At 47.3% G+C, this 25456-nt stretch overlaps 1 protein-coding gene across 1 annotated transcript in view; it reads right to left on the reverse strand.

The window, feature by feature from the left end:
• Window positions 1-7038: 7038 nt before the first annotated feature.
• The window catches only part of LARP6 (La ribonucleoprotein 6, translational regulator), a 55221-nt gene continuing 36803 nt past the window's right edge, over window positions 7039-25456 (reverse strand). Inside the window, exons 2-3 of the mRNA XM_040413863.1 lie at window positions 15987-16197; window positions 7039-8596 (exon numbers count right to left, since the gene is read on the reverse strand). Coding sequence (XP_040269797.1) covers window positions 7547-8596; window positions 15987-16197 — 1261 coding nt within the window. The 3' untranslated portion in view covers window positions 7039-7546. The remainder of the gene's footprint in view (window positions 8597-15986; window positions 16198-25456) is intronic.

Genomic DNA, 25456 nt, shown 5'->3' on the forward strand with positions numbered 1-25456 from the left:
ATGTGGCCTGTTTTGTTTCTAGTAAGCGGACAGCTTGATCCCGCTCTTGCGGCTCCAGCTGTTCACCTAGCTGGACTTTCTTTATCTGGGTCATCCCTTCGTTACTGCCCAATAGGTCGGGAAGGGGTAGGGTCTCTGTGTCTTCTCCTGCTGGTGCACAGATAGCGGCTACCTCCTCTGCCCGTTCCTGATAGGCCTTGAGCATGTTGATGTGAAAGGTTCGTTTCACATCTTCATCCTCGCAGCTGGCTATCGTGTAGGTAGTGTCGCATATCTGTCCTATAACTTTATAGGGGCCCTGCCAGGCGGCCTGGAGCTTGTCTGTTCGGACCGGCCTTAATACCATGACCTTTTGGCCTATCTGAAAGCTCCGGTGCCTAGCCCGTCGGTCATACCATACCCTCTGGCGCTGTTGGGCCGCCCGGAGGTTCTCTCGCACTGTCTGGGCTAATTCCTCCATGCGGTCCCTCAGCTCCAGGACATAAGGTACAACCGGGGTCCCCTCAATCTCTGTCTGCCCCTCCCAGTGATCCTTGATGAGATCTAAGGGCCCCCTCACCCGCCTCCCATAGAGAAGTTCGAAGGGTGAGAATCCGGTCGATTCCTGCGGTACCTCTCGGTAGGCAAAGAGAAGGTGTGGCAGGAATCGCTCCCAATCCTTGTATGCCCCCGTGAACGACTTCAACATTTGCTTTAGCGTTCCGTTGAAGCGCTCGCACAGGCCGTTAGTCTGGGGATGGTATGGGGAGCTAGTCAGGGATTTAACTCCACAGGTTTTCCATATCTGCTGGGTTACCTCGGCCGTAAATTGGGTACCTTGGTCGGACAGAACCTCCTTGGGAAAGCCTACTCGGGAAAATACTTTAACTAGGGCCTCTGCTACGGTCTCAGCCTGTATGTTAGAGAGAGCTACCGCTTCGGGGTAACGGGTGGCGTAGTCTACTATGGTGAGTATATACCGCTTGCCGGAACGGCTAGGTTGGGCCAGGGGCCCTATAATGTCCACGGCTACCCTTGTGAACGGTTCTTCAATAATGGGCATGGAAACTAGTTTAGCCTTTGGGTGGTCTCCCTTTTTACCTATACGTTGGCATACCTCGCACGTTTGACAATACGCCCTGACGTCGTCGGACACCCCAGGCCAGAAGAAGTTCTGGGTTATCCGATACCCTGTCTTGCGTATTCCCAAATGGCCTGCCAAGGGTACGTCGTGCCCAATCCTCAATAACTCCTGGCGGTATTTCCGGGGAACTACCAGCTGGCGTTTTTGCTTAGGCCCTGGTGTATTACCCCGGGTCTCGGTGAGCCTGTACAAGCGGCCTTCCTCCCAGATAAATTGCTCCTTCTCTAACCCCCCTTGGCCCCTCCTGGCTTTCTCTCGATACTTTCTGAGGGAAGGGTCTCCGGTCACCTCCCGCCCAAAATCCTCTGGGGTGTCCCAGGGTAGGGGTTCTACAGTCAAGGATAGGTTGGGTTGGCTTACCTGGGTCTCAGTAGGAAGCGGATGGCTCTCGGCAGCGCGACTTTGTGCTCTGGTGGTTACTGCGTGGGCCTCCTGAGCGGGGGTAGAGGCGAACGCCGAAGTCAGGGGGCCAATGTCGTTGCCCAGGATGACTTCAGAAGGTAAGTCTTTCATGACGCCCACATGAACATTGCCAGCTCCCGCACCCCAGTCTAGGTGTACCTGTGCAGTAGGAATACGGTATACTGCCCCCCCTGCCACTCTCACAGCAATTGATTTCCCCGGTTTCTCTGATGCCTTAATAAGGTGTCTTTGTACCAACGTGATGGTTGCCCCACTGTCTCTTAATCCCCGGGCGGTTTTTCCGTTAACCATGACCAGCTGACAATGGTGTTTCCTGTTGTCCGTAATAACAGATTGTACCATGAGGGCTTCGTAAAGGGTGCCCAATGGTTCTTCCTGACCCAGTTCCTGGGGATCCCAAGCCGAGTCTACACAATGGGCTGCTGCTGGTGGGCGGTACCCAGGTCGAGACCAATTTGACCTGGTGTTGTTGTCCATGGGGCAATTCTGCTTGTAGTGACCCAGCTGTTTGCACCGGAAGCAGCGTTGTTCATTGTCCTCCTGGCGTGGATAGCGAGGGCTAGATGTCACCGGTCTGTTAGGAGGTTGGTATCTAGCGGCTGGTGGGTGTGAGGGCACCGTTGGTCGTGGAGGTTGTACCCGTGGTGTGACCGGGTTCGTCTGGCGAGTATCCGCATATTCATCCGCCAACTTAGCGGCCTCTGGTAGAGTCATGGGCCTGCGATCTCTCACCCAGTCTTTGACATCCGTCTGGATGTGATTGTAAAATTGTTCCAGGAGCATTAGTTGTAAAATGTCCTCTGCGGAGGTGGCCTGGCTGCTGTTGACCCAGTTAGAGGCCGACAGGGATAACTGGCATGCCCATTCCACGTAAGAGTCTTTCGTGGTTTTGCGTGAGTCCCTGAACTTTTGTCGGTAGGACTCTGGGGTTACTGCATAACGAGCCAGGAGCACTTCTTTAACCCTGGCGTAGCTATGGATCTCCTGCTCTGGCACGGTCCGGAAAGCATCAGAAGCTTTGCCTGACAGTTTGCCTGACAATACTGCGACCCACTCTCCTCTATCTATTCGGTGCAGGTTACATTGTCGCTCAAAATCTGCCAGGTAATTATCAATGTCACAGTCTTTTTCATCAAAAGCTTTAAAAGCGCTAAACGGAATCTTCCTTGTGTCTGCTGTGCTGTACTCACTGTTTGGAGAATGTGCGGCTGCTCGTTGGACTGCTGACAATTTTAACTGTAGCTCTGCGTCTCTTATTTGTTTAGCCTCCTCCGCTAACAGGTTCATCACTTTCAGCACCACATCCGCCGTTGGGTTCGGACCGAACCATGCTAGCTTCTCTCTCATTGCCTTGTTGGCTGGTGATTCCTCCTCCTGAATCACTGGTGTCCCCATCTCTTGTACTGCTGGCGTTGCTGCAACCAAGTTCTCCTGGTCTAGCTCCATTAATTTCTGCTATAATGACCCGCTTGGTTTTGTTGCTAGCAATCCTTCCACGGACTTCCAGTAGTTCTTTCAGTGTATTTCTTTTAAGCAGGGTGTACCAGCCTTCCATTCACTGTTCCCAGTGTCTGCTTGGAATCCTGGTGTAAAGGAAAGTAGAAGGGAAAATCCCGCTGCTGCCAACCAATTGTGACGGTAGTAGAAAATATCCTCGTCAAGCATTCCCTTCTTCCCATAAAAGAAAATCACCCAATATTCCACGAGTAGGAATATCCCTGGAATCGCCGAATAATCCACACATGAGTCAACTTAATGCTGGAACAAGACTGATTTACTGGTACACAGAACTCACAATTTATGCAGCAAAAACTCCTCCTCTGGGCCAGGCTAGATAATTGAGTTTTAAGAATACACACAGCTCAATTATCCTAAAACTCCTCCTCTGGGCCAGGCTAGACAATTGAGTTTTACCAATACACACAGCTCAATTATCTGCTGGCCAGAACATTTACAATTCTTAACAATTTCACACAAGTACTTTCTATCCCACATACAAACATAATCTCAACATCATTGTCCAGTACACGAATACATTCATTCTTGACACTTGGAACCGAACAATATAGTCCTCAAAATAGCAGGGAGAGAATCAAACTGAAGCATATAGGCAATTGCATAAAAGTCCTTCACAGGGAGTAAAACCCCCTGCCCTCCTCCCTCCCCGGGACCTGGCAAACCACTCCTTTGTCCAACAATAACTGAACCTCTCTCTCCAGAACTGTGGATTTTAGAGGATCCTTTGGAGTTGGAGTGTGGGTGAAAAAGACTTGGGGATAGGAGCGGAACTCCAACCTGAATCCCTCCGCTATCCCCCCCAAAACCCACTTGTTTTGGGTGACGTTCGCCCAAGCCGGGAGAAAGGCAGAGAGTCTCCCCCCAACCTGGAGTCTGGCGTCATTGCTTGTCTTTTGGTTTGTTATCCTGGGATTTAAACAGGAAACCGCTAGTTTTTCTTGGAAATCTATCCCTTTCCTTCCTATCATAGGGCTTACCCCTCTGTTTTCTAAAGCCCTGCTGGGGTTTACGAAAAAAGGGGGGTTTTTGAGGGACAGGAAACCCTTTTTTCTTGTCAGATGCCTTCTCCAAGATGTCATCCAGGGAGGATCCAAACAATCTATCACCCTCACACGGAAGGGCACACAGCCTGGCCTTAGACCCCTGGTCACCCTTCCATGACCTAAGCCAAATGGCTCTTCTAGCCGCATTTGTCATAGCTGAGGACTTGGCAGCAAAGCGCATAACATCCGTAGAAGCATCCGTTAAAAAATCTGCCGCTTTAGCAAAGGTGGGAAGAGAAGCTAAGATTTCCTCCCTGGGCTTTTTTTTTCCCTCAGATGTTTCTCTAGCTGTTCAATCCACAATCTTAAGGACCGGGATACCCAAGTGGCTGCCACTGCGGGTCTAAGACAAGTAGCGGAAGTTTCCCATGCCCGTTTAAGGTATATATCTGCTTTCTTATCTAATGGGTCCGACAGGCAACCCAGATCATCAAAGGGGAGGGCAGATCTCTTAGCTATCTTAGCGACTGGAGCATCTACCGTAGGAGCCCTATCCCAGCTGGAGGAAACTTTCTCTTCATAAGGATATTTCCTTTTCACCGAGGAGGGTAAGAAAAACTTTCTATCAGGATTCTTCCATTCTCTATTGATGATCGCTTGCATGTTATCATGAATAGGGAAGACCCGATGTTTTTTAGGGCCTAATGCCTGAAAGGCCTGGTCCGCAACTGATCTGGTCTGCTTAACTTCTTCTAATTGCATGGTTGCTCTGACCGCTTTTAATAACGGCTGCGTGTCCTCTGGGGAAAAGAAGGATCTCCCTGAATAATCTTCATCCGAGGAGTCCGAATCACTAGACAATAGTTGTCCGGATTCTCCGCCATCTTCGGAAGAGTCCAACTCAATACTGTCGTACTCTGTATCCTTTCCTGGTTTATCTGGGGACCTGGCACGGCTCTTACTGAATGCTTTAAAGGACGCCTTAATAATAGATTTCATGGATTTAGTAAGGGTCTGGGATTGCTCTGCTACCAGATTATCTATACACGCTGAGCATAACGCCTTCTGATAAGATGCAGATAGGGGCACTTTACACTCCGCACATTCCTTGTGTCTTGTCTTAGAAGATGATTTTTTAGGTGGTTTAGGGATCTAAAAACAATCATAAGAAACACCATATTAGAATAAAAAGGAACGCTCTCACCCTGAAGCTTTTCCTTTTTTCCCCATCCTCAGACCGGTACCGGACTTGCAGGCCTCAAGGGTTCCTGGGGTTCAGCGCGTCCTTCTGTAGGCTCCGACATGATTGCCCAGGATCGCTACGTGGCACATCCAAATTGTGCCCCAGCTGGCTGCCTGAACCTGCCGCCGTATTTGTATTTTAAAGGACGCGCTCCGGCCTCTACTTCCGGGTCCTGCACGGGCTAAGCCCCGCCCCCCCCGACGTCATCTCCAGGAGACGGCCCCGCGCATGCGCATAAGCGCACGGACGCGCGGGCGCCATCTTGGAACTGGGCAGAGCGAGGAAGAGCATGGGGAGCCGCCTGGACACGGCCACAGCGGCTCCCCGCAGGGCCGGAGAGAGGGCAAGCGCAGGCAGACTTATGGGGAGCGGCTTCCGGCACGGCCACAGAACTACCGCTCCCCAGGGATAGGACTTCCCACGGCACTCAGCCACAGACCTTCCCCAGCTCCGGTGTCTTGGAGGTACGTCTTCAGCAGTGCTGCTTCTCAGGATCTCCCATCCGGAGGACAGGAAACCTGAACTGGTGTTGTGTGGAGGTGTGTCCTTTTTATCTTCTCAGGTTTCCTGTCCTGATGGGAGGTCCTGAGTCGCACAGGGTGCCGTCATGGGTGAGGGGAAAAAACAATGGAATCCTTTATTGAGAAATGGTCATAAAATCCAGGTATGCCAAACCCATAGTACAGACTAAGACTAAGGTCTCATGCACACGAACGTATTTTCTTTCAGTGTCAGTTCAGTTTTGTTTTGTTTGCAAAAAAAAATTAAAAATTTTACTCCGTTTGCATTCCATTTCCGTTCCGCAAAATAGAACAAGTCCTATTATTGTCCGCATTACAGACTAGGATAGTACAGTTCTATGAAGGGCCAGCTGTTCTGTTCCGCTAAATACGGAATGCACACGATGTCATCCGTATTTTTTGTCGTGTGCATGAGCCCTAAGGGAGGTGTGTTTTTTTTTCTGTGTACTATGTTTGGCATACCTGGATTTTAGGACTTTCTCAATAAAGGATTCCATTGTTTTATCCGGAGGCTGGAACGAACGCTCTCTTCACCTCCTAAGTCCCCTGCTCCATATCTTAAATCAGACACAACTGGAGAAGGACAGAAAAGGGTAGCTATTGATGGCCACCACAGATGGCCAGCTTTTGGGACAGTATATTGTGCTATACTGTGATATTTCGTTCTGCTGGGATGGTATTTTGCACCATGGTATTGTTCACTCCGCCTACTTGTGTTTCCCCACCTTCTGTTAATTTGGACCTGCCTACAAAATGGGGCCCCTTTTTTTTTTTTCAAGGGCCATAAGTTCCCAGTCCGCCCCTGGCATCAGCCGTTACATCACCTTTCAGTAGGTGAAAGTCCAAACATCTTCATGCCGTAACTAGTGTATTCGAAGTAGAATATTGAATATGATATTGTGCATGCAATTCTTCTATGGGACTTAAATAGCACTAAATTTAGTGCATAGGGTTTAAGTGTGTATAAGACATGGAAGGATTTAACATGTTGCAGTATTACATATACTTGAAAAGTTCTTAGAATATTTCCAAAGTCTCTCTACATCAGAAATAAATATTTGCCCCATAAAAGGTATGGAAAGACAGGATACCAAGAATAGGACGTGATGCTTCAGGTTTACTGGAAAGTTATGCTCAACTGTTTTAAAAGCTCTCCAATACAATTCATAACATTCCCATAGGTTCTCAGTGTAGCAAGAATTCCACGACAAGATGCTTCAATGCTTATGGAAGTTCATTTAATTCACAGCACAGAAAATATACATTCTTTATACACGTCTGTCTTTGGAAGTGTACAATGAGCATTGCAGAAAGATTAACAACAGCCTATTGGATAAACTAGTCATAGCTGCCAATAGATTTTGGAGATAATGCAACCTGTTGCGTTCCTCGCCTTAGTATGTTAAGTGTCAATAATTAGCAATTGCTTCAGATACCCAGTAAGATCGAAATAGAAATTAAAAGGGTTTAACAAACTTAAAAAAAAAAAAAAACTAATAAAAAATATAATGCAGCATAACTGTTGCCACTGTACAAAGTAAGTGAAAAATCAGATAAAAAAATAATAAATACAGACTTCTTATCAGTCACTCTATAAATTCATATCTTGCCAGGTAGAAGCGTTGCCCAGCTCTGGAATAGTGGAGGCTCCACATGCACAGTCTTGCATACCGGAGACTTCAATACTAGTGGCAAGTGTTGACAGAATTTTAAGTCCCATAAGGTTGCATGGAATTCATAGATTCTGCACAAGCTTATTCCTTTCTGTCCCATTATGGAACCCTTTTGTACCATCAGGACCTCTAGGCAGCCTCAGGACACCAGGAGGAAGTCCATCCGCATTCTGTATCTTCCTCCCAAGCATTGGACTACACGCTGGACTTTTTTCCTGTGTTACCGTTTGGGCTTGTCTTCTTCTCTGGACCCAAGGGCTACTAGATGGCGTGATGCTGCTGTCTGAAGAGTACTCTGTAGACCTTCTTGAAACTTCAGGGCTCATGCCGTCAGCAAGAGGGGAATGCTTGACCCCCTTACGCTGGCCACAAGGACTACTCCAGGGGCTATTTCTGGGTGAAGCATTTGGACTCAAGTGATTATTTGGGTAAGCAGATGGGCTCAACTTATTGGTTGACTGGATCTTTCGGCCCACCATTGGAGAGTTGGGATTGCTATCAGGCTCTGAAGTGCTATAACCTGTAGACTCATCTCCAATATACTGTAACTCTTCAACCCTTTTGTTGAGAGACTTATTTTTGCGAAGATTCTTAGAGTCTTCTTCTTTGCTTCGGTCTTTCTGAATCTTTTTCTTTGGTGGCTTCATGCCTATTAGAACAACCTTTATACCATCATCAGTGTCACTTTCGGCATTAAGAGTTTCATGTGCTTTAATTGCAGCCTCCACCTCCTCAAACTCAACTATTGCACAATTCTTGGTTCCAACCTGAGTGTATCGACTGCTGAATCTTTTCACATCTGATGGAAGATCCCTACCAGGTTTTAGGATGCGTATAGAAGAGATGCTTCCAAAAGCTCCAAAACTCTTAAGTAGCTGCTCCATTATCTTTTCTTGCATCCCCCCATTTTCTTGCTCCTTATTTAAACATTGCAGCTCTGGAATAAAGTGAAGGTCATAAACCAAGAGCATTTTACTGGGGAGGTTCTCACTGGGAAAAACGGGAACTGGAGATTTTCGTCGAACTTTCCTGTTGTCTTCATTTAATTCAAGTATATCAGAATACCTTAAAGCGTAGGCAGTGGTCCTCCAGTCACGGGTGAGATGCTTTACCTGAAAAGAACACAATGTTATAACTTGTTGTATTAAACCTTAAAGGGAATGCGGGACCTTGATTCAATGTATCTTGTAATTTATTCATTTAAACCTCTGCTCTTTCTGTGCTTGGGAGTCCAGTGGGTGGTCCTTGTATATGTACATACAGAGATAGCAGTCAATCACAGTAGAATCGCTCACTGGACTCTTTAGCTTACATAGATTTATTTATTTTATTTTTAGATTTAGCCTACAGGAGGTTTAAATGAATGTAATCACCAAAGTGGTCAACAATTCAAGCGAAGCTTTGGAAAATATGCAAAATGATTCATGGTGGTCTTTTATAGCATTTATAAGAAAGATATACTATTACAAATGCAAACTGAGCCACATGTCTGGCACAGACGCTGTGCACCACATTTCTTTTTGTACCACGGCCAACACGGAGAGGGCAAGGCAAAAACAAAAGTTTAAAGGGTTTGTCCATCTGTGCACTGCTTCCCCCCCCCTTTGCTCCATTGCTCCCCACTGGCCACCACAGGTCCTGGGTGTAGCCGTGTCATCATCATTTTTGACGTAGGTCATGTGACTGCCGCAGCCAAAGCAGTGATAAGTCACCAATGTGCTACATCATGTGACCCACGTAACTACGGAACCAACGGCACCCGAGGTGGAGTAATGGAGCTGGAACCGAGCAGAGGGGGATCAGATCCAGCCTCGTGAGGAATCTGAAAAAAAATTTAAACACAATGCAACAGCATTCTGCTAACACCAAATAGTTGATTTATAAATAAAATGTAATGCTATATTCACTATATACATGAATATGAGGTACTTAAATATATTTAATTCAGTTTGTGCCCAACTACCGTGGCGCTCCCATTTGCTTGTATGGAGAGAGCGCTCAGCGGTGGCCGGACCCCAGGAAACCTGGGTAGGTGTGGGTCTCAGAGGTGGGACCCACACCTTTTACAAACAATGGGAGCATATCCTAGCAATATGTGCCCATTGTCTGTGATGGGAATACCCCTTTAAAGGGGTTATCCGAGTTAGGCTACTTTCACACTAGCGTTCGGAGCGGATCCGTCTGATGTTTCATCAGACGGATCCGCTCCTTTAATGCAGACGTTCAGAACGGATCCGTCTGCATTAAAACTTTGAAAATTTTCTAAGTATGAAAGTAGCCTGAGCGGATCCGTTCAGACTTTACATTGTAAGTCAATGGGGAACGGATCCGCTTGAAGATTGAGCCATATAGTGTCATCTTCAAACGGATCCGTCACCATTGACTTACATTGTAAGTCTGGACGGATCCGCTCGCCTCCGCACGGCCAGGCGGACACCCGAACGCTGCAAGCAGCGTTCAGGTGTCCGCTCACTGAGCGGAGCGGAGGCTGAGCGCTGGCAGGCGGATGCATTCTCAGTGGATCCGCCTCCATGGAGAATGCATCAGGGCCGGACGGCTGCGTTCAGGGCCGCTTGTGAGCCCCTTCAAACGGAGCTCACGAACAGACACCTGAACGCAGGTGTGAAAGTAGCCTTAAATAAATGTATTCTAATTGCTCTTATTGTAGTCCAGTGAAAGTTTGCTCAAATCACTTTCATAACCTATCTTTCACTATTTGGCCAGTTCAATTCAGGGTCATGTGACCCCCGACGTCAGCCAGCCGACTCTGGTGATGATGTTTCGTTTACAGGCTTCTCCCTGCTTGAGGGAGTGGCCAGGCTCTGTAAACGAGACGTCAGAGCCTCTGGTGCCCGCCCCTCTCCAGCTCTTCTCACTGCCTCGGCTCTGGTATGCGATCGCTCATGCGCAGTACATACCAGAGCCGAGGCGATATCTTATCCGGCAGCAGGATATGTTTCTCCCTCCTGCACACACTGGGGCTAGAGGTGCCAGTTTGTAAACGTTCCCCTCTGCATCTGGGGATCGTTAGTTCAGCCCTGAACCCCCCCCCCCCCCCCCCCCCCCTCCGTAGTCGGAGCTGCCTGTCGGATCTGCCGATCGGTTTGTCAACTGACAACATTTGTAGACGAATCAGTGTGCGGATTCGGCTAGAAATGCACTGCAATGTGACAGGAAGATCTTCTGCCCAGTGTGTGTATTTTTTTTTTTTCTTTTTTGCAAAGTGCAGAGCAGGGTGAGGGAAAGGTCAGGTTGTTCACGCCCAGAAATATTCATGAGGCAGAGCTCAGGCTTTGTTACACGCCCCCTCAGCATGTACTTCAGCATGTAAACAAAGCAATGACAGAACCATGAAAAGGTGTAAGTATGGGTTTTAACTTGATGAAATCTAGCTTAACCAAATTATATGTATATCCTGATGGATTTTAAGTGTTTTTTTTTTTTTGTTTTTTTTTAATTAACTCGGATAACCCCTTTAAGGCCTAATGGCACAAAGACAGGAGTCATTATAGAGTAGGTTCCCATCTAAAGAGGTCACTTTGCCTCTAAGCCATTTTTAGACTCCTCTTGTGCACATCCAACATGACAGAGAGGCCATGGCTATAGAAGCGTCAAAACTCAGGTGTACAATGCTAGTCCAAAATAAGCAGCCTAATAGATGGTTTTACACCACTCTGAGACTCAGATGCCAGAGGATGCACTTATTTTATGACTAGGCACACACCTTATCTTAAAGAGGACCTGTGACCACTCCTGACATGCCCATTTTAATATCTTCATGTATTCCTCATGTAACAATAATTCTGAAGCATCTATTCTTATGGCTCTATGTTGTGCCATTCCTTTAGGTGTGTCCCTACACAGTATGAAAATGGCAGCACTGATTGGATAGAGGGAGACTATGCAGGTACACACCCCCAACTGGTTACCTCCCCTCTGTACCCTTACTGCAGACTGCTAGCAATTCATTCATAACTTCTAGTAGAAATAATAAAGGAATAGTACAACATAGAGCCATAAGAATAGATGCTCCAGAATTGTTATTACATGGCTAATGTATGTAGCTATTAACACAGGCATGTCAGGAGTGGTGACAGGTCCTCTTTCAATTAGGCACATCCTCCGGCAGTCCTTGCGCCTAAATTGAAATCTACTTCAGCCCCTGACTGGAGTAAATTTAATTTGTTATTTGCCTGGGCTGATGGCCCTGCCCCCACTGTGCCTCCCCACTTTCCAGTGGCAAGGATGGCATAAAAACATTGTGTATGGCTACATTTAGGATTTAAAAAAAACTAGTTCTTGCAACTTGTACTCCAAAAAACGGCATAGGGGATCATGATAAGTGACCCCCAATGGGTCACATTTACCCAAGCTGTCTCTAATCTGCTCTGATTGCCTTTGCCACCCATAGCAACCACAGTGCAGCTGAAAGCTGAGCTCTGATTGGTTGCTACAGACAGTACCAGTTCTGTTCAACATCTTTGATGTCAGCCATAGAAAGGCATTGGGCCTGATTTATTATCCGACCACCTATTTTAGTGTATTAAGCTTTATTTACCAGCCAAAATTATTTCATACTTGCCATAAAAGTGCATAAACACCAGCCAAAGCAGTAAGGAAAAAAGTGGGGAATGGTAGCACGCACTGATGTGTACCCCATTATAATGCCATGAGTCGATTCTCAATGCGAACTTTACTTAACGAGTATGGGTCCACTCTCCTGACACGCTGGTTTTAGTAAATGCGTACACCAGGAAATAATTATCAATCATTGTGCAATTTGTAATTCCTCCTAGAGATTAATACATACATTGCCATCTGGGTGTTACCAGTCTGGAGGGTGTTCCTGCACAGACATTGTCCAGTCAGAGTCCTACTATGCTGGGACACACCCCTTTACACCCCTTTACAAGGGGAATGGAAACATCCAGCTGTCAGCTTATTCATAAATTTGTAAGAGCAATAACAGAGGAACGGCACTATGCAGTTCGAAGAAAAGACACGCCAGAAATGTTAGTTCATGGAATACAAACATTAAAGCAGACATGCCTGGAGACCTGACAGCTCCTCTAATTCAGGCTACTACTGAGGCCATGGAAGGGCGATTGTACTGGAAGGATCAATACGTGATAAGTAAAGCTACATGTTACCACTGTTACTGTAAACTGGTGTTCAAAACGCTAACAAAGGCCCATCTGCCCTTGTGGGTGCTCCCCATATGGTTAAAATACGTGTCATACCCAATGCTCCCTCTAAACCAGGGGTGCACAACCCGCGGCCTGCAGGCACCATGCAGCCCCCCGTCTTGCTAGGCAGAACGATGGAAGACCACTCCTGTCCCTGCACTGTAGCAGGAGCAGGAAGCAGGTCGGGTCGGGTCAAAACAAAGTGCAGAACCCCTTTAAGGCCTTTTCAAGCCTGGTCATTAAAGGGTTAACCAATGAGCTCCTTCCCCACTAGTAAGGCTACTTTCACACTCGCGTTTTGTGCGGATCTGTAATGGATGGATCTGTTCAGATAATACAACCATCTGCATCCGTTCAGAACGGATCCGTTTGTATTATCTTTAACATAGTCAAGACGGATCCGTCATGAACTCCATTGAAAGTCAATGGAGGACGGATGAGTTTTCTATTGTGCCAGATTGTGTCAGTAAAAACGGATCCGTCCCCATTGACTTACATTGTGTGCCAGGATGGATCAGTTTGGCTCAGTTTCATCAGACGGACACCAAAACGCTGCTTGCGTCTCCAAATCAGAATAAAGACTGAACGGAGCCAAACTGATGAATCCTGAGCGGATCCTTTTCTATTCAGAATGCATTACAATGCAAACTGATCCATTTTGGACCGCTTGTGAGCCCTGAACGGATCTCACAAACGGAAAGCACGAGTGTGAAAGTAGACCAAGTTAAAGCGCTTACCGGTTATTGCAGGGCCTCTATAATGGTAAGAGGCGGTAATAACCAGTGAGCGCCGGCCTCTGCAGGGAAGGAAAGTGCTTACTGGTTATTGCAGGGCTCCTATAACTGGGGGCAGGAGGTGGTAATCAGTGAGTGCTGGTCTCTGCAGTGAAGGAAAATGCTGATTTATAAATAGGAGGCAGGATGGAAGGAAATGTCACATGGACCCTGAAACAAAAGGTTTATACTTACCTGCTGCCTCCATCTTCCGGTCTCTGCACCGGTTTACACCTGGCAGTGCATGGCCATGTTCACATGCACCTCTCCAGCCAATGACTGGCTTCAGCAGTGACATGCTGCTTGTGGCCACATCACCGCTGAAGCCAGTCATTGGTTGGACAAGTGCATGTGAACATGGCCATGCACTGCCAGGTGTAAACCGGTGCAGAGACCGGAAGATGGAGGCAGCAGGTAAGTATAACTCTTCGGTTTCAGGGGCCATGCTGCAACACGATATTCGGGACAATTACTGGGAAAAAGTGTTCATAGGAGCGCTCCTATCTTAGATCTGGCCGATATAATCGCGCTGCTGGTCAGTCGATAACCAAGGAATCGCTCGTTTGTCGGCTGATCTCAGCAGCACATCTCCCTGTGTATTCAGGGATGGGCTACCAATAACCAATATAAACTAAATGAAGGCGGAATGATTGTGGTAGTGATCATTCCTCCCCAGTCACTTTACATTGGCTTGTGTAATAGGCTGATCGACTTTGTTTTTATTTGCGGCCCCTTGAAATAGAGCAATGTGACAATGTGGCCCTCAAACCAAAAAAGGTTGTGCACCCCTGATCTAAACCTTTGCAGCCAGTGATTAGGCAGTTTCCAACCTGGGTGCTGCTCCCTTTAAGCCAAGCACTACAGAACTGCATTAAAAAATGTATTAGCAATGGAGCAGCCAGATATACAGGGCCACAAAATCCAGGCAAATCATATTAAACAGCACTCAGGTCTAGCAAAGTTAATGGATTGCATTCCTGGTGGTCTAGGGCAGTGAAAAAGTTAATATCTGTACCCCTGGTAATAGAGGGCAGTGAGGGGGCTAATGTCTCTATGCTCAGTAGTGAATGGCAGTAAAGGTGTGCATGTCAGCGTCCATGTCTAAGGCAGTAAAATGGTTAATGTAAGAATGCTCATGGTCTAGAGCAGTGACCAAGTGAATGTCCATATACCTGGTGGACTAGGGCAGTCAGGGAATTCCTGAATTCCTGGGAACTTAAGGTGAAGGGGTTAATATAAGAATTGATGAGCACTGGCAGTCAAATGGTTACACGGGCAGTGGAAGGGTTAATGTTGCATACCTCTGTCCATAGGGTACTCAACTCTCTAGGCTTCAGCGTTGTCCTGGCTACAACAGGAAAATGAACCGCATGCGCTGATCATACAGATGAGAACCTGCTCGGTCCGGGAAATATGTCCGGTGTGTTCCCTGCATCTCTGTCGCATCATGCGATTACAGTGCAACAGATTCACGGTCAGATAGGAACTCGCTGCATCATAAATCACTATGATGTGGTGAGTTTGCATCAGAGTAGCCTCCGTCGGTCCGAGAGATGCAACCGATGGACAAGCTGTGTTTTTCAGACCGAGCCTGGTCGTTTGATTCCTTTCTGTACAGCTCACATTTCTCCCTAATACTGGGATTCTGGATTGCTGTGCCCGATCATTAAAGGGTTTGTCCAGCCTAGCAACTGAAAACCTATGTGATTGGTGAGGCCAGTGACTGGCTGCAGTGGTCACAGGACCAAACCACTTGAGGTCCCGCGGGGATCGGAAGCGGCTGGAAATGGGACAGAGGGACTGAAGACAGGAGAGTTATGGTTTTTTTTTTAAACTGGGCACAGGTTACCACCGCTGGGCCAGACAACCCCTCTAAGGAGAGAGCTCCAAGAACCTGTGCATGATCAGGGATGGCTCACCTTAAAGGTATAGTGGGCATAACTTCACATGGCTATTTTAGGACTTTAATTGGTATAAATGGGAATGGATCCTACTATATAGTCATGGGGAAAGGGCAGATATTCCCTGAAGCTTCCAATTTAGGACACACAGCTACCTATAATACAACTGTATTAAGTTCGGAATTTTAATTTGGTAATGTGCGCAGTGACTCTGCAAAAGACATTAAAAGGTTTTTTTCAGAAGTTCAATATCAGGATAGGTGATCAATATCTGATCGGTGAGGGTCCTCACATGATACCAAGCACAGCACCATACATTATAATGTGGCGGTGCTTGGTATTGCAGCCCAGGACCATTTACTTGAATAGGACTGAACTGTACGTAGGCTATGTGACCAATCAACGTGACATCACTGGCCTAGGAAGAGGCTGCAGTGTTCATGGGAACACCACAGCCGCGGGGTTCGGGAGTCATAGGTCATCAATACTGACCTCCCAGAAAACACCTTTAAGAATTATAAGCTTGAGCCAACTTTTTTTTCTCCTGTTCTGGCCTCCATCTCTACCCTCTTCAGTTAATAGGAACATGTAGGAGTTTATTCGATATTGCAGACTGCATTCAAAGCTCAAATCTCAAGATACCTTTTTGAAAGAGGTAAGTAGTTTAACACTGACAAATCCCATCTTGTTTCTTCTGACATGTTTCAACAGAAAGGCATCTTTCTCCAAGTTCTCATCAGAGAGGTAGTACTCTATCTGCACAACAAGTTTCTGGATAAGTTCTGGGTCTGGGGACTTCCAGTCCTGGTCAAGCTCATCCCCGTCATTCTCTCCTCCACTTGTGGCTGCTCCACTGCAAGACAGTATGAAATAAAGAATTCAATGATAGAAGACAGATTCTACCTCACACAAAATTGTGTCTTGTCAAACATTGTACTGCTGTACACACAGTGCACATGCTGTGGTATGGTCCATCAAATCTGCTGTGGCAACCATCGCTGTGGTTTTTACTGGCATGCATGTAAAAAGAGAAACCTCCAGCCAAATAACATTGTGGTACTGCAGCAAAACCACGTGCTTTTTCTAGATACAGTTATGATGTGGTTTATGTGCATAAGGGCTCATTCAGACGGCCGTATGCTGTCCGCAAAAATACTGAATGCTATCCGTTTTTTTGGGGATCCACAAAAAAAATGAAACATGTCCTATACTTGTCCGTGAAAATCAGGACATGGCCCCATTAAAGTCTAGGGGTCCGCAAAAATACTGAATGCTATCCGTTTTTTTGCAGATCCGTTTTTTTGCGGATCCGCAAAAAAACGGATAGCATTCAGTATTTTTGCGGACAGCATACGGCCGTCTGAATGAGCCCTTATAATGAGGTCTCGTTGGAGAAGATAGCCCTCTGGCCCGATCCGGCACCAGGGCTCAGGGGTGACTGCTCCTTCTATTGCTCTAGATACAAACCTGCAACAGCGATCCACTACCAGAAGCATACCGGCATGGTTTATGGCAGCTTGCATTGTATTAAGGAGTAATACAGTACAGCAATCAAGGGGCCTATCCTCAATATCTGACTGGTGAGCTGCACACAGGCCAGGTGACATCACTGCCGTGGGGAATGCTGGGAGTCGGACCCCCACTTATCAGATATTGATGACCTATTCTGAGGATAGGTCTTCAATATTATACTCCTGGAAAAATTATTTAAAATGTATGATCTATCCATAAGACAGATATTTATTCAGAAACAGTCCAATTTTAGACTAAGCAGTTTCTGTACTTCCCATAAGGCCATATAGATCAGGGATGCCCAACCTGTGGCCCCCTCCAGCTGCTGTGAAACTACAACTCCCACCATGCCCTGCTGTAGGCTGATAGCTGTAGACTGTCCGAGCATGCTGGGAGTTGCAGTTTTGCAACAGCTGGAGGGCCGCAGGTTGGGCATCCCTGATATAGACTATTAGCACGCATATACCTTAAAACTCTCCCACATGAAGAGGTCTCCCAATTCTATGAAATGGTAGGGGTCCCAGAAACATACATTACTTCTTCCATGGATAGGTTTCAATGGTTTGTGGCTGGAATACCTTTTAATAGGCTGCTCACAAATCCCAGTTTACAAAAGGTTCCTCCTGACGTTACCAGTTATCAGAATGCTTCAACATGTAAAAGGGAGCGATTGTGAAGATATTAGGCTTCATTTACACCAACGATACGGATGTGTCAGGGTGCGTTCAGTGAAACTTGCACCATTTTGTAAGCAAGCTCAGTCAGTTTTGATGCGTTTTTAAAGAGCGTAGAACAATCTACATCTTCTAGCAACCATCAGTGAAAAAGGCATTGCATTTAGACTGTATCCGGATGCGATGCATTTTTCACTGAAGCCCCATTCACTTTGTGACCAGGGCTGCGTTAAAATTGCAGACTATAGAACACGCTGTAATTCTCACACAACGCAGAAATGATGCGTTAAAAAATCTCATGTACACTGACCCATAGAAATTAATGGGTCAGGATTCAGTGCGGGTGCTGTGTGTTCACTTCACCTGCACGGAAAACTCACTCGTGTAAAAGAGGACTTTGGCCCCTTGCAGTCTGCAGCGCAGCTCCTGGCCTGAACTCTCAAGGTCACATAGCATTATATTGATTTATGATGCTATGTAACCCTTAAGTCACTTGCAGACGAGCGTAAGCGAAATAGGTCCAGATGCATTCAGTGAAAAATACGCGATTTCGCAAGCAAGTTCATTCAGTTTTGTACGCGCGGTTGTTCCGTTTTTATCGCGCGGGTGCAATGCCATTTAATGAGTTTTTCACGCGCGTGATAAAAAACCTGAATGTTTACAAACAACATCTCTTAGGAACCATTCGTGAAAAACACATTGCATTCGCACTTGCTTGCGGATGCGATTTTCACGCTGCCCCATTTACTTCTATGGGGCCAGCGTTGCGTGAAACTAGCAGAATATAGAACATGCTGCGATTTTCACGCAACGCACAAGTGTACACAGACCCATTGAAATTATTGGGTCCGTATTCCATGCGGGAGCAATGCATTTGCATCACACATTGCACCTGCGCGGAATAGTCGCTTGTCTGCAAGGGGCCTTACAGTTCTGGAATGTATTAGGCTACTTTCACAGTCACGTTTGGTGCGGATCCATCATGGATCTGCACAGACGGATCTGTTCAGATAATACAAACGTCCAGTGGCGTTGCTAAGGCTGGTGTCACCCGGTGCGGTAGAAAATGGTGTCACCCCCCCAGGATGAGTCACGTAGGGGACGTCCTTCAAGCTCCGCCGCGGTGCCGCTGACACCCCTTACGTCCTTCACTGAGCCTGCCGACTGACCCAAGCGGTAATGAGGGGGGAGGGTTTGGATAGTAAACAGACCGCTGACGTGGGAGGGGGGGGCTAAGCAGACAGATTGCCAACAGGAAGGGGGGTTGGGGGTGCTAGCAGGCAGACCGACAACTGGGGGGGGGGGGGTCGGATTAAAATTTTTGAGAACAGGTTCCCTACTACGGCGGGCGCGTGGCGTCGGGACACGTACACCATATATATCCAACACACATACATATAAATACACCATATACATGGTACACATACATAAATACACTATACTATACAGCAGCACATACCTCTCACATCCAGGGTCTCCCAGGTGACGTCTCCTCCGATGTAGATCTTCTCCGTTTGGTCCAGACACTTCTTTCAGCCACGTCTCGTCTCTGCAGAGTGTGAAACACGGACATCTTAGTGTCCTCACTTTTCTATCATCATCCCCCAACCTGGAGTCCCCACAGTGTTATCCTGCGGCTCGCTGTGCTCCCCAATACCCCCAAAAACTATCCTGAAGAAATAATAGTGCCCCCATAGTAATTGTGCTCCTCATAGTCCCACCCATAGTAATTCCCTTCTAGAGTTCCATAATTAGTAATACTGCCCCCTACACTGCCCCACATTAAGTAATATGCCCCCCCACACTGCCCCACATTAAAGGGGTTCTGCACTTTTTTTTAACTGATGATCTATCCTCTGGATAGATCATGAGCATCTGATCAGCGAGGGTCCGACGCCCGGGACCCCTGCCGATCAGCTGTTTGAGAAGGCAGCGGCGCTATAGCAGCGCCGCGGATTTCTTACTGTTTACCGCTGGTCCAGTGACGTCATGACTAGTATCACTGGCCTGGGCGGGGCTAAGCTCTGTTTACTTGAATAGAGCTTAGCCCCGCCCAGGCCAGTTGATACTAGTCATGATGTCACTGGGCCAGCGGTAAACAGTGAGAAGGCCACGGCACTTCTATAGCGCCGCTGCCTTCTCAAACAGCTGAACGGCGGGGGTCCCAGGTGTCGGACCCTCGCTGATCAGATGCTCATGATCTATCCAGAGGATAGATCATCAGTTAAAACAAAGTGCAGAATCCCTTTAAGTAATATCCCCCCCCCCCCCACACTGCCTCACATTAATTAATTTGCCCCCCACACTGCCCTCCATTATGTAATTTGCCCCCACACTGCCCTCCATTATGTAATTTGCCCCCCCCCCACTAAGTAATTTTCCCCCACACTGCCCTCCATTATGTAATTCCCCCCCCCCAATGAGTAATTTGCCCCCACACTGCCCTCCATTATGTAATTTGCCCCCCCCACTAAGTAATTTTCCCCCACACTGCCCTCCATTATGTAATTCACCCCCCCCCACTGAGTAATTTGCCCCCACACTGCCCTCCATTATGTAGTTTGCTGCATTTCCAGGAAATGCACTTTAATGCTCCATGAGTCAGAGCATTAAAGTGCATTTCCACCTTCTGTTCAAGCTTTAACCTGGCTGGACCTGGAGGCCAAACCCCCCCCCCCCCCCCCCCCAAATTTAATAAATACTATAATGGGGTATTAAATGAAATCATCTAAATATAAAGTCAATATACGCTCTCTGCGCTACTTACCACACCTCCTCCTCCCTCAGGCGCGGCAGTGGCAGGTCTGGCTGGCTGTGTGAGTGAGTCACTGCTGTCACGTGACTCACCACCCAATCCATTAGCTCCAGACTTGAGTCCTAGGCCTGCTGGCTGCTCCTGCAGTGCATCCGCCGCGGCGCCACTCATCAGGCAGTCACACCCCCTTCACCACGTGACGGCCGGGCAGATGTGCTTGCGAGAAGTAAGGAGAACTCCGGCGGCCGGCGGGTAACACCCCATCAGACTGGTGTCACCCGGTGCGGCCTGCACCCCCCTCGCAACGCCACTGCAAACGTCTGCATCTGTTCAGAACGGATCCGTTTGTGTTATCTTTAACATAGCCAAGAAGGATCAGTCTTGAACATCATTGAAAGTCAAATGGAGGACGGATCAGTTTTCTATTGTGCCAGATTGTGTCAGTGAAAACAGATCCGTCCCCATTGACTTACATTGTGTGTCAGAACAACGGATCCTTTGGCTCAGTTTCGTCAAACGGACACCAAAACGCTGCGTTCGCCTCTAAAGCGGAATGGAGACGGAACGGAGGCAAACTGATGCATTCTGATCCTTTTCCATTCAGAATGCATTAGGGCAAAACTGATCTGTTTTGGACCGCTTGTGAGAGCCCTGAACGGATCTCACAAACGGAAAGCCAAAACGCCAGTGTGAAAGTAGCCTTAGAAGACACTGACATAATGCTGTCAGTGTTATCCAATACATTCCAGACCTCTAAGGGTTATATAGCATCAGAAATCAATATAAACGCTATGCGACCCAGTCAGTGCTGGGAGGTCAGGCCGGGAGCTGCGCTGCGGACTCCAAGAGTGACACACGCTTGTCTGCAAGGGGTCTTAGTCTATTCCAGGGCTGCTAGAGAGACAGCTGGGAGAGATTTTCTAATGCAAACAGAAAATCATACGGCAGCAGCGCTGATGATCACATAGCGGCGGTTTAAAGCTACAGTGAGAACGCACATGTCCCTTATCGGAAACCGCTGCTCTGTCATCTTCAGTGGTGCCTACCATGGAAATAAACCGCGTGGTCAACTGGTAAAGTTTCGGTGCGGGTGACCATGCCAAAATTCTGTCAGAAAAACATATAATGTGAACGGGCCCTTCGACTACCCGCACACGGGTGTGGTTGGACTTGCAGAAAATCCTCTGCATTAAAATACATGTGCTACTTATTGATCATGTTCTGGATTTGATGCAATTTTGCCACAGGCCTGTGTGCGACAGCCACACAAAGAATTAACATCCTGTGGATTTCTAAATCTGAACAGGTCAGTTTCTGCACAGAGAAAAAAAAATAAGCTACATGTACATGAGATTTGTCTAATCCCATGCACTTTGCTGGTACTGTATATAAGCCTGTAATTTATTTTAATGCCTGCTCTTGTTATGCTTCGGAGTCCAGTGGGCAGTCCTCTATGCACAGGGAAGGCTGCCACTCACTGATCAGGCCAAAATGAGCAGGGATTTCAATCCCGCATTGTTTCCTAGACCTGCTGATGCGTCACCTGTCGCGCGGATGAATACATCCGGTGATGGGGGAGGAGCCAACAGCAGGCAGTGATGGGGACGAGCCTCCCTAGCATCGCGGTCTCCGTCGCGGCCTGCTATTGGCTGCTTTCCCTGTCACCGGATGTTTTCATCCGTGCAGTGGCTGTCAGAAGCGAAGCAGGAGCAAGGTAAGTAGAATCAGTGTGAGGGGCCCAAATGTTTTCCTATTAAATTCTACCAGTCTACTCAGCTCCTTCTGCTCTATAACATGCTGCCTGCAGATTGGACTATATGTACTATGTGACAGGTTCCCTTCAAGGCTCTATTCACACCCGTCATAGCAACAGAATATTGAAAACACTGACCAACACCAATGGTGCCCGACCAACCCCACTCACTGAAATGGAGTTCCTCATTTTACTGCATTCTGCACCATTTTATCCAGCGATTTGATAGAATCTACAATGTGCGGATGTGAACACAGCTTAGGCTACTTTCACACTAGCGTTCGGATCGGGTCCGTCTGATGTTTCATCAGACGGATCCGCTCCTATAATGCAGACGTTTGCATCCGTTCAGAACGGATCCGTCTGCATTATAACTTAGAAAAATTTCTAAGTGTGAAAGTAGCCTGAGCGGATCCGTCCAGACTTTACATTGAAAGTCAATGGGGGCGGATCCGCTTGAAGATTGAGCCATATAGTGTCATCTTCAAACGGATCCGTCCCCATTGACTTACATTGTAAGTCTGGACGGATCCGCTCGCCTCCGCACGGCCAGGCGGACACCCGAACGCTGCAAGCAGCGTTCAGGTGTCCGCTCACTGAGCGGAGCGGAGGCTGAACGCTGGCCGACGGGTGCATTCTCAGTGGATCCGCCTCCACTCAGAATGCATTAGGGCCGGACGGCTGCGTTCAGGGTCGCTTGTGAGCCCCTTCAAACGGAGCTCACGAGCGGACACCTGAACGCAGGTGTGAAAGTAGCCTTAACCCTGGGCCATACAGTCCCTGGCACTTTATTATCATGGGGAGAAAAACAGAACTGGATCGCACATCCACAGCGCTATGCTTTGATCTGAACTCGCTTCTCAGCGCCATTTTAAAGTGTACAGCCCCCCATACTGCATGCTGTACCAGAGGCATTAGTGTACATTTTGATCAAAAGGCATAAGCTCACTCACCATGCCAAGGTCGCCTCTGAGTGGGACCTACTCTGACAAAAAGGTGCAGCACAATGCGGTGACAAAGCGGCACTGCCCTAGTAGGCGGCGTCAGGAGTCAAACAGCAGCCCTGCTGTCTGACAATGCCACCCATGGCACTGGGTCCCACCAACCCACCACGCAGTACTGCACCATGTGAACAGTTGTCTAACAACATGTCCACTACTATCAGGAGCTGCAGGTCAATGACCACTTTATGCAGACTTCTGTGATTAAAACCACCTTTATATTGTGAGTGAAGTATTTCCGTTACATCTTTAGGCCTCTTGCAGACGAACGTATGGGCTTCGTGCCCGGGCCCAGCCGCATGCAGATCGCGACCCCATTCACTTGAATGGGGTCCGCGATCCGTCCGTTGCGCAAAAAGATAGGACAAGCTCTATCTTTTTGCGGAACGGAACACCACAGAAGCACTCCGTAGTGCTTCCGTTCTGCATCTCTGGATTTGCAGACCTATTCAAGTCTATAGGTCCACATCCGCGATGCAGAATGCACACGGAACGGTGTCCGTGTATTGCGGATCCGCATATGCAGTCCGCAATACAGCAACGGAACCCTTACGTTCGTCTGCAAAAAATAAAAAATATCACTATGTGACATTGCCTTAATGGACCTGGTGTAAAGGTAGAAAATATGAGAAATTAGGACTACTAGAGAGAATAGACACTTTGGGATTCTGTATAAGCCAGTCCTTACTGTGCACAATCCATGTTAAAACTTGTCTGTCACAAGGATTATACTGGTCTCAACTCACTTATGTAGCACATTCCTGTTAGTGTTCACAGTCTTCAATTTCTGTGAAATCCTCTGAAAACATGTCACGTGGACAGCACAAAGCTCAGCTCCTGCACCACCTCATTTCATTCAAGCCATATCATGGAAAACAGGTTAATATATACCAAGAGTCAATACAAAAGGTCAGCCAAAAATGGAATGCAGTTCGGATGCAGTTATTGATGGAGATGCGATTTTTACAGGTTATACAGATTTACGTAAAGGGGATGTCCCACCTCAACATTTACAGCGTATTGATCGGATATGGCACAAAGAGGTGAAACCTGCATCTATCTCCAGGAAGAGGCCCTTGAAGTGAAGTAGAGCACACCATGCATGAGCCGCCAACCTCCATTCATGGCTATGGGAGCTTCAAAAATAGCCAAGGGCGCTCGCTTGACCATTTTGGAAATCCCATAGTAGTGAATGTAAGGACGCTGCGCATGGACAGTGTGCTCTTCTTCCTTCACTTGAGACCTGAAACTCTGACATTTGTGGCATATCCTAGCAATATGGCATAAATTTTGAGATGGAATAACTGTTTCACCTATAAAAACCATAGCCGCTGCATACAAATTTATCCTAACACTAGAAGGGGCTCAAACCCAGGAGCAGCAGACTAATGCCTATTGCACACGACCATATGGCTTTTTCAGTATTTTGCAGTCTGCAAAAAACGGATACGCAAAAAAATACAGATGACGTCCGTGTGCATTCCGTTTTTTACAGAATGGAACAGTACTATCCTTGTCCGTTAGGCGGACAATAATAGGACATGTTCTATCTTTGAACGGAACGGAAATATGGAAACGGAATGCATACGGAGTACCTTCCTTTTTTTGCGGATCCATTGAAATTAATGGTTCCGTATACGGAAAAAAATAAAAGATAAAAACAGTTGTGTGCATGAGGCCTAAGGGTGCAGTTTTTGAAGCCAACACCAGTTGTGTCCTAAATATTTTCTCTCCTATGATCCACACCTGATTTTGGCTTTAAAAACTGCAAAAGCCTGAACGTGTGTCAGCACCCTAAGGGCTCATGCACAATTTGCGGTCCCCAACGAAGGGAGAACGTTCATGAGGCCTCCGGTACGGATCCAGACCTATTAAACTTGAATGGGTCCGCATCCCTCCGTTCCGCAAAAAGATGTTCTATCTTTTTGCGGAACGGAAGTACGGAACAGAACCCCACAGAAGCACTCTGTAGTGTTTCCGTGGGGTTCCGTTCCGTGCTTCCGTTCCGCATCTCCGGACCCATTCAAGTGAACGGGTCCGCATCCGTGATGCGGAATGCACACAGAACGGTGTCCGTTTATTGCGGATCCACATATGCGGTCCACAATACAGAAACAGAACCCATACGTGCATGAGCCCTTAGGGTGGCTGTTCAGAAAATCCTCACCAAAACAGCAAACACATAAATGGCACTATATCATGGTTTTGGAGAGTTATTGTGCAGTTTTGCCAATGATCTCACTATTCCATAAAAAAAAAAAAAAAAAAAAATTAAAAAAAATGTGAAATCTAAAAAAAAAAAAAATTAAAACAAAAACCAGGCCTAGTCATAAATTACCACTCAGTGAACCTGGAGTAAAAACTATTCCAGCCCCTGACTGCAGTAGTTTTCACTCTACAAGTATGCCTGTTTCCAG

The sequence above is a fragment of the Bufo bufo genome, chromosome 1 (assembly GCF_905171765.1).
Source record: "Bufo bufo chromosome 1, aBufBuf1.1, whole genome shotgun sequence".
Taxonomy (NCBI): Eukaryota; Metazoa; Chordata; class Amphibia; order Anura; family Bufonidae; genus Bufo; species Bufo bufo.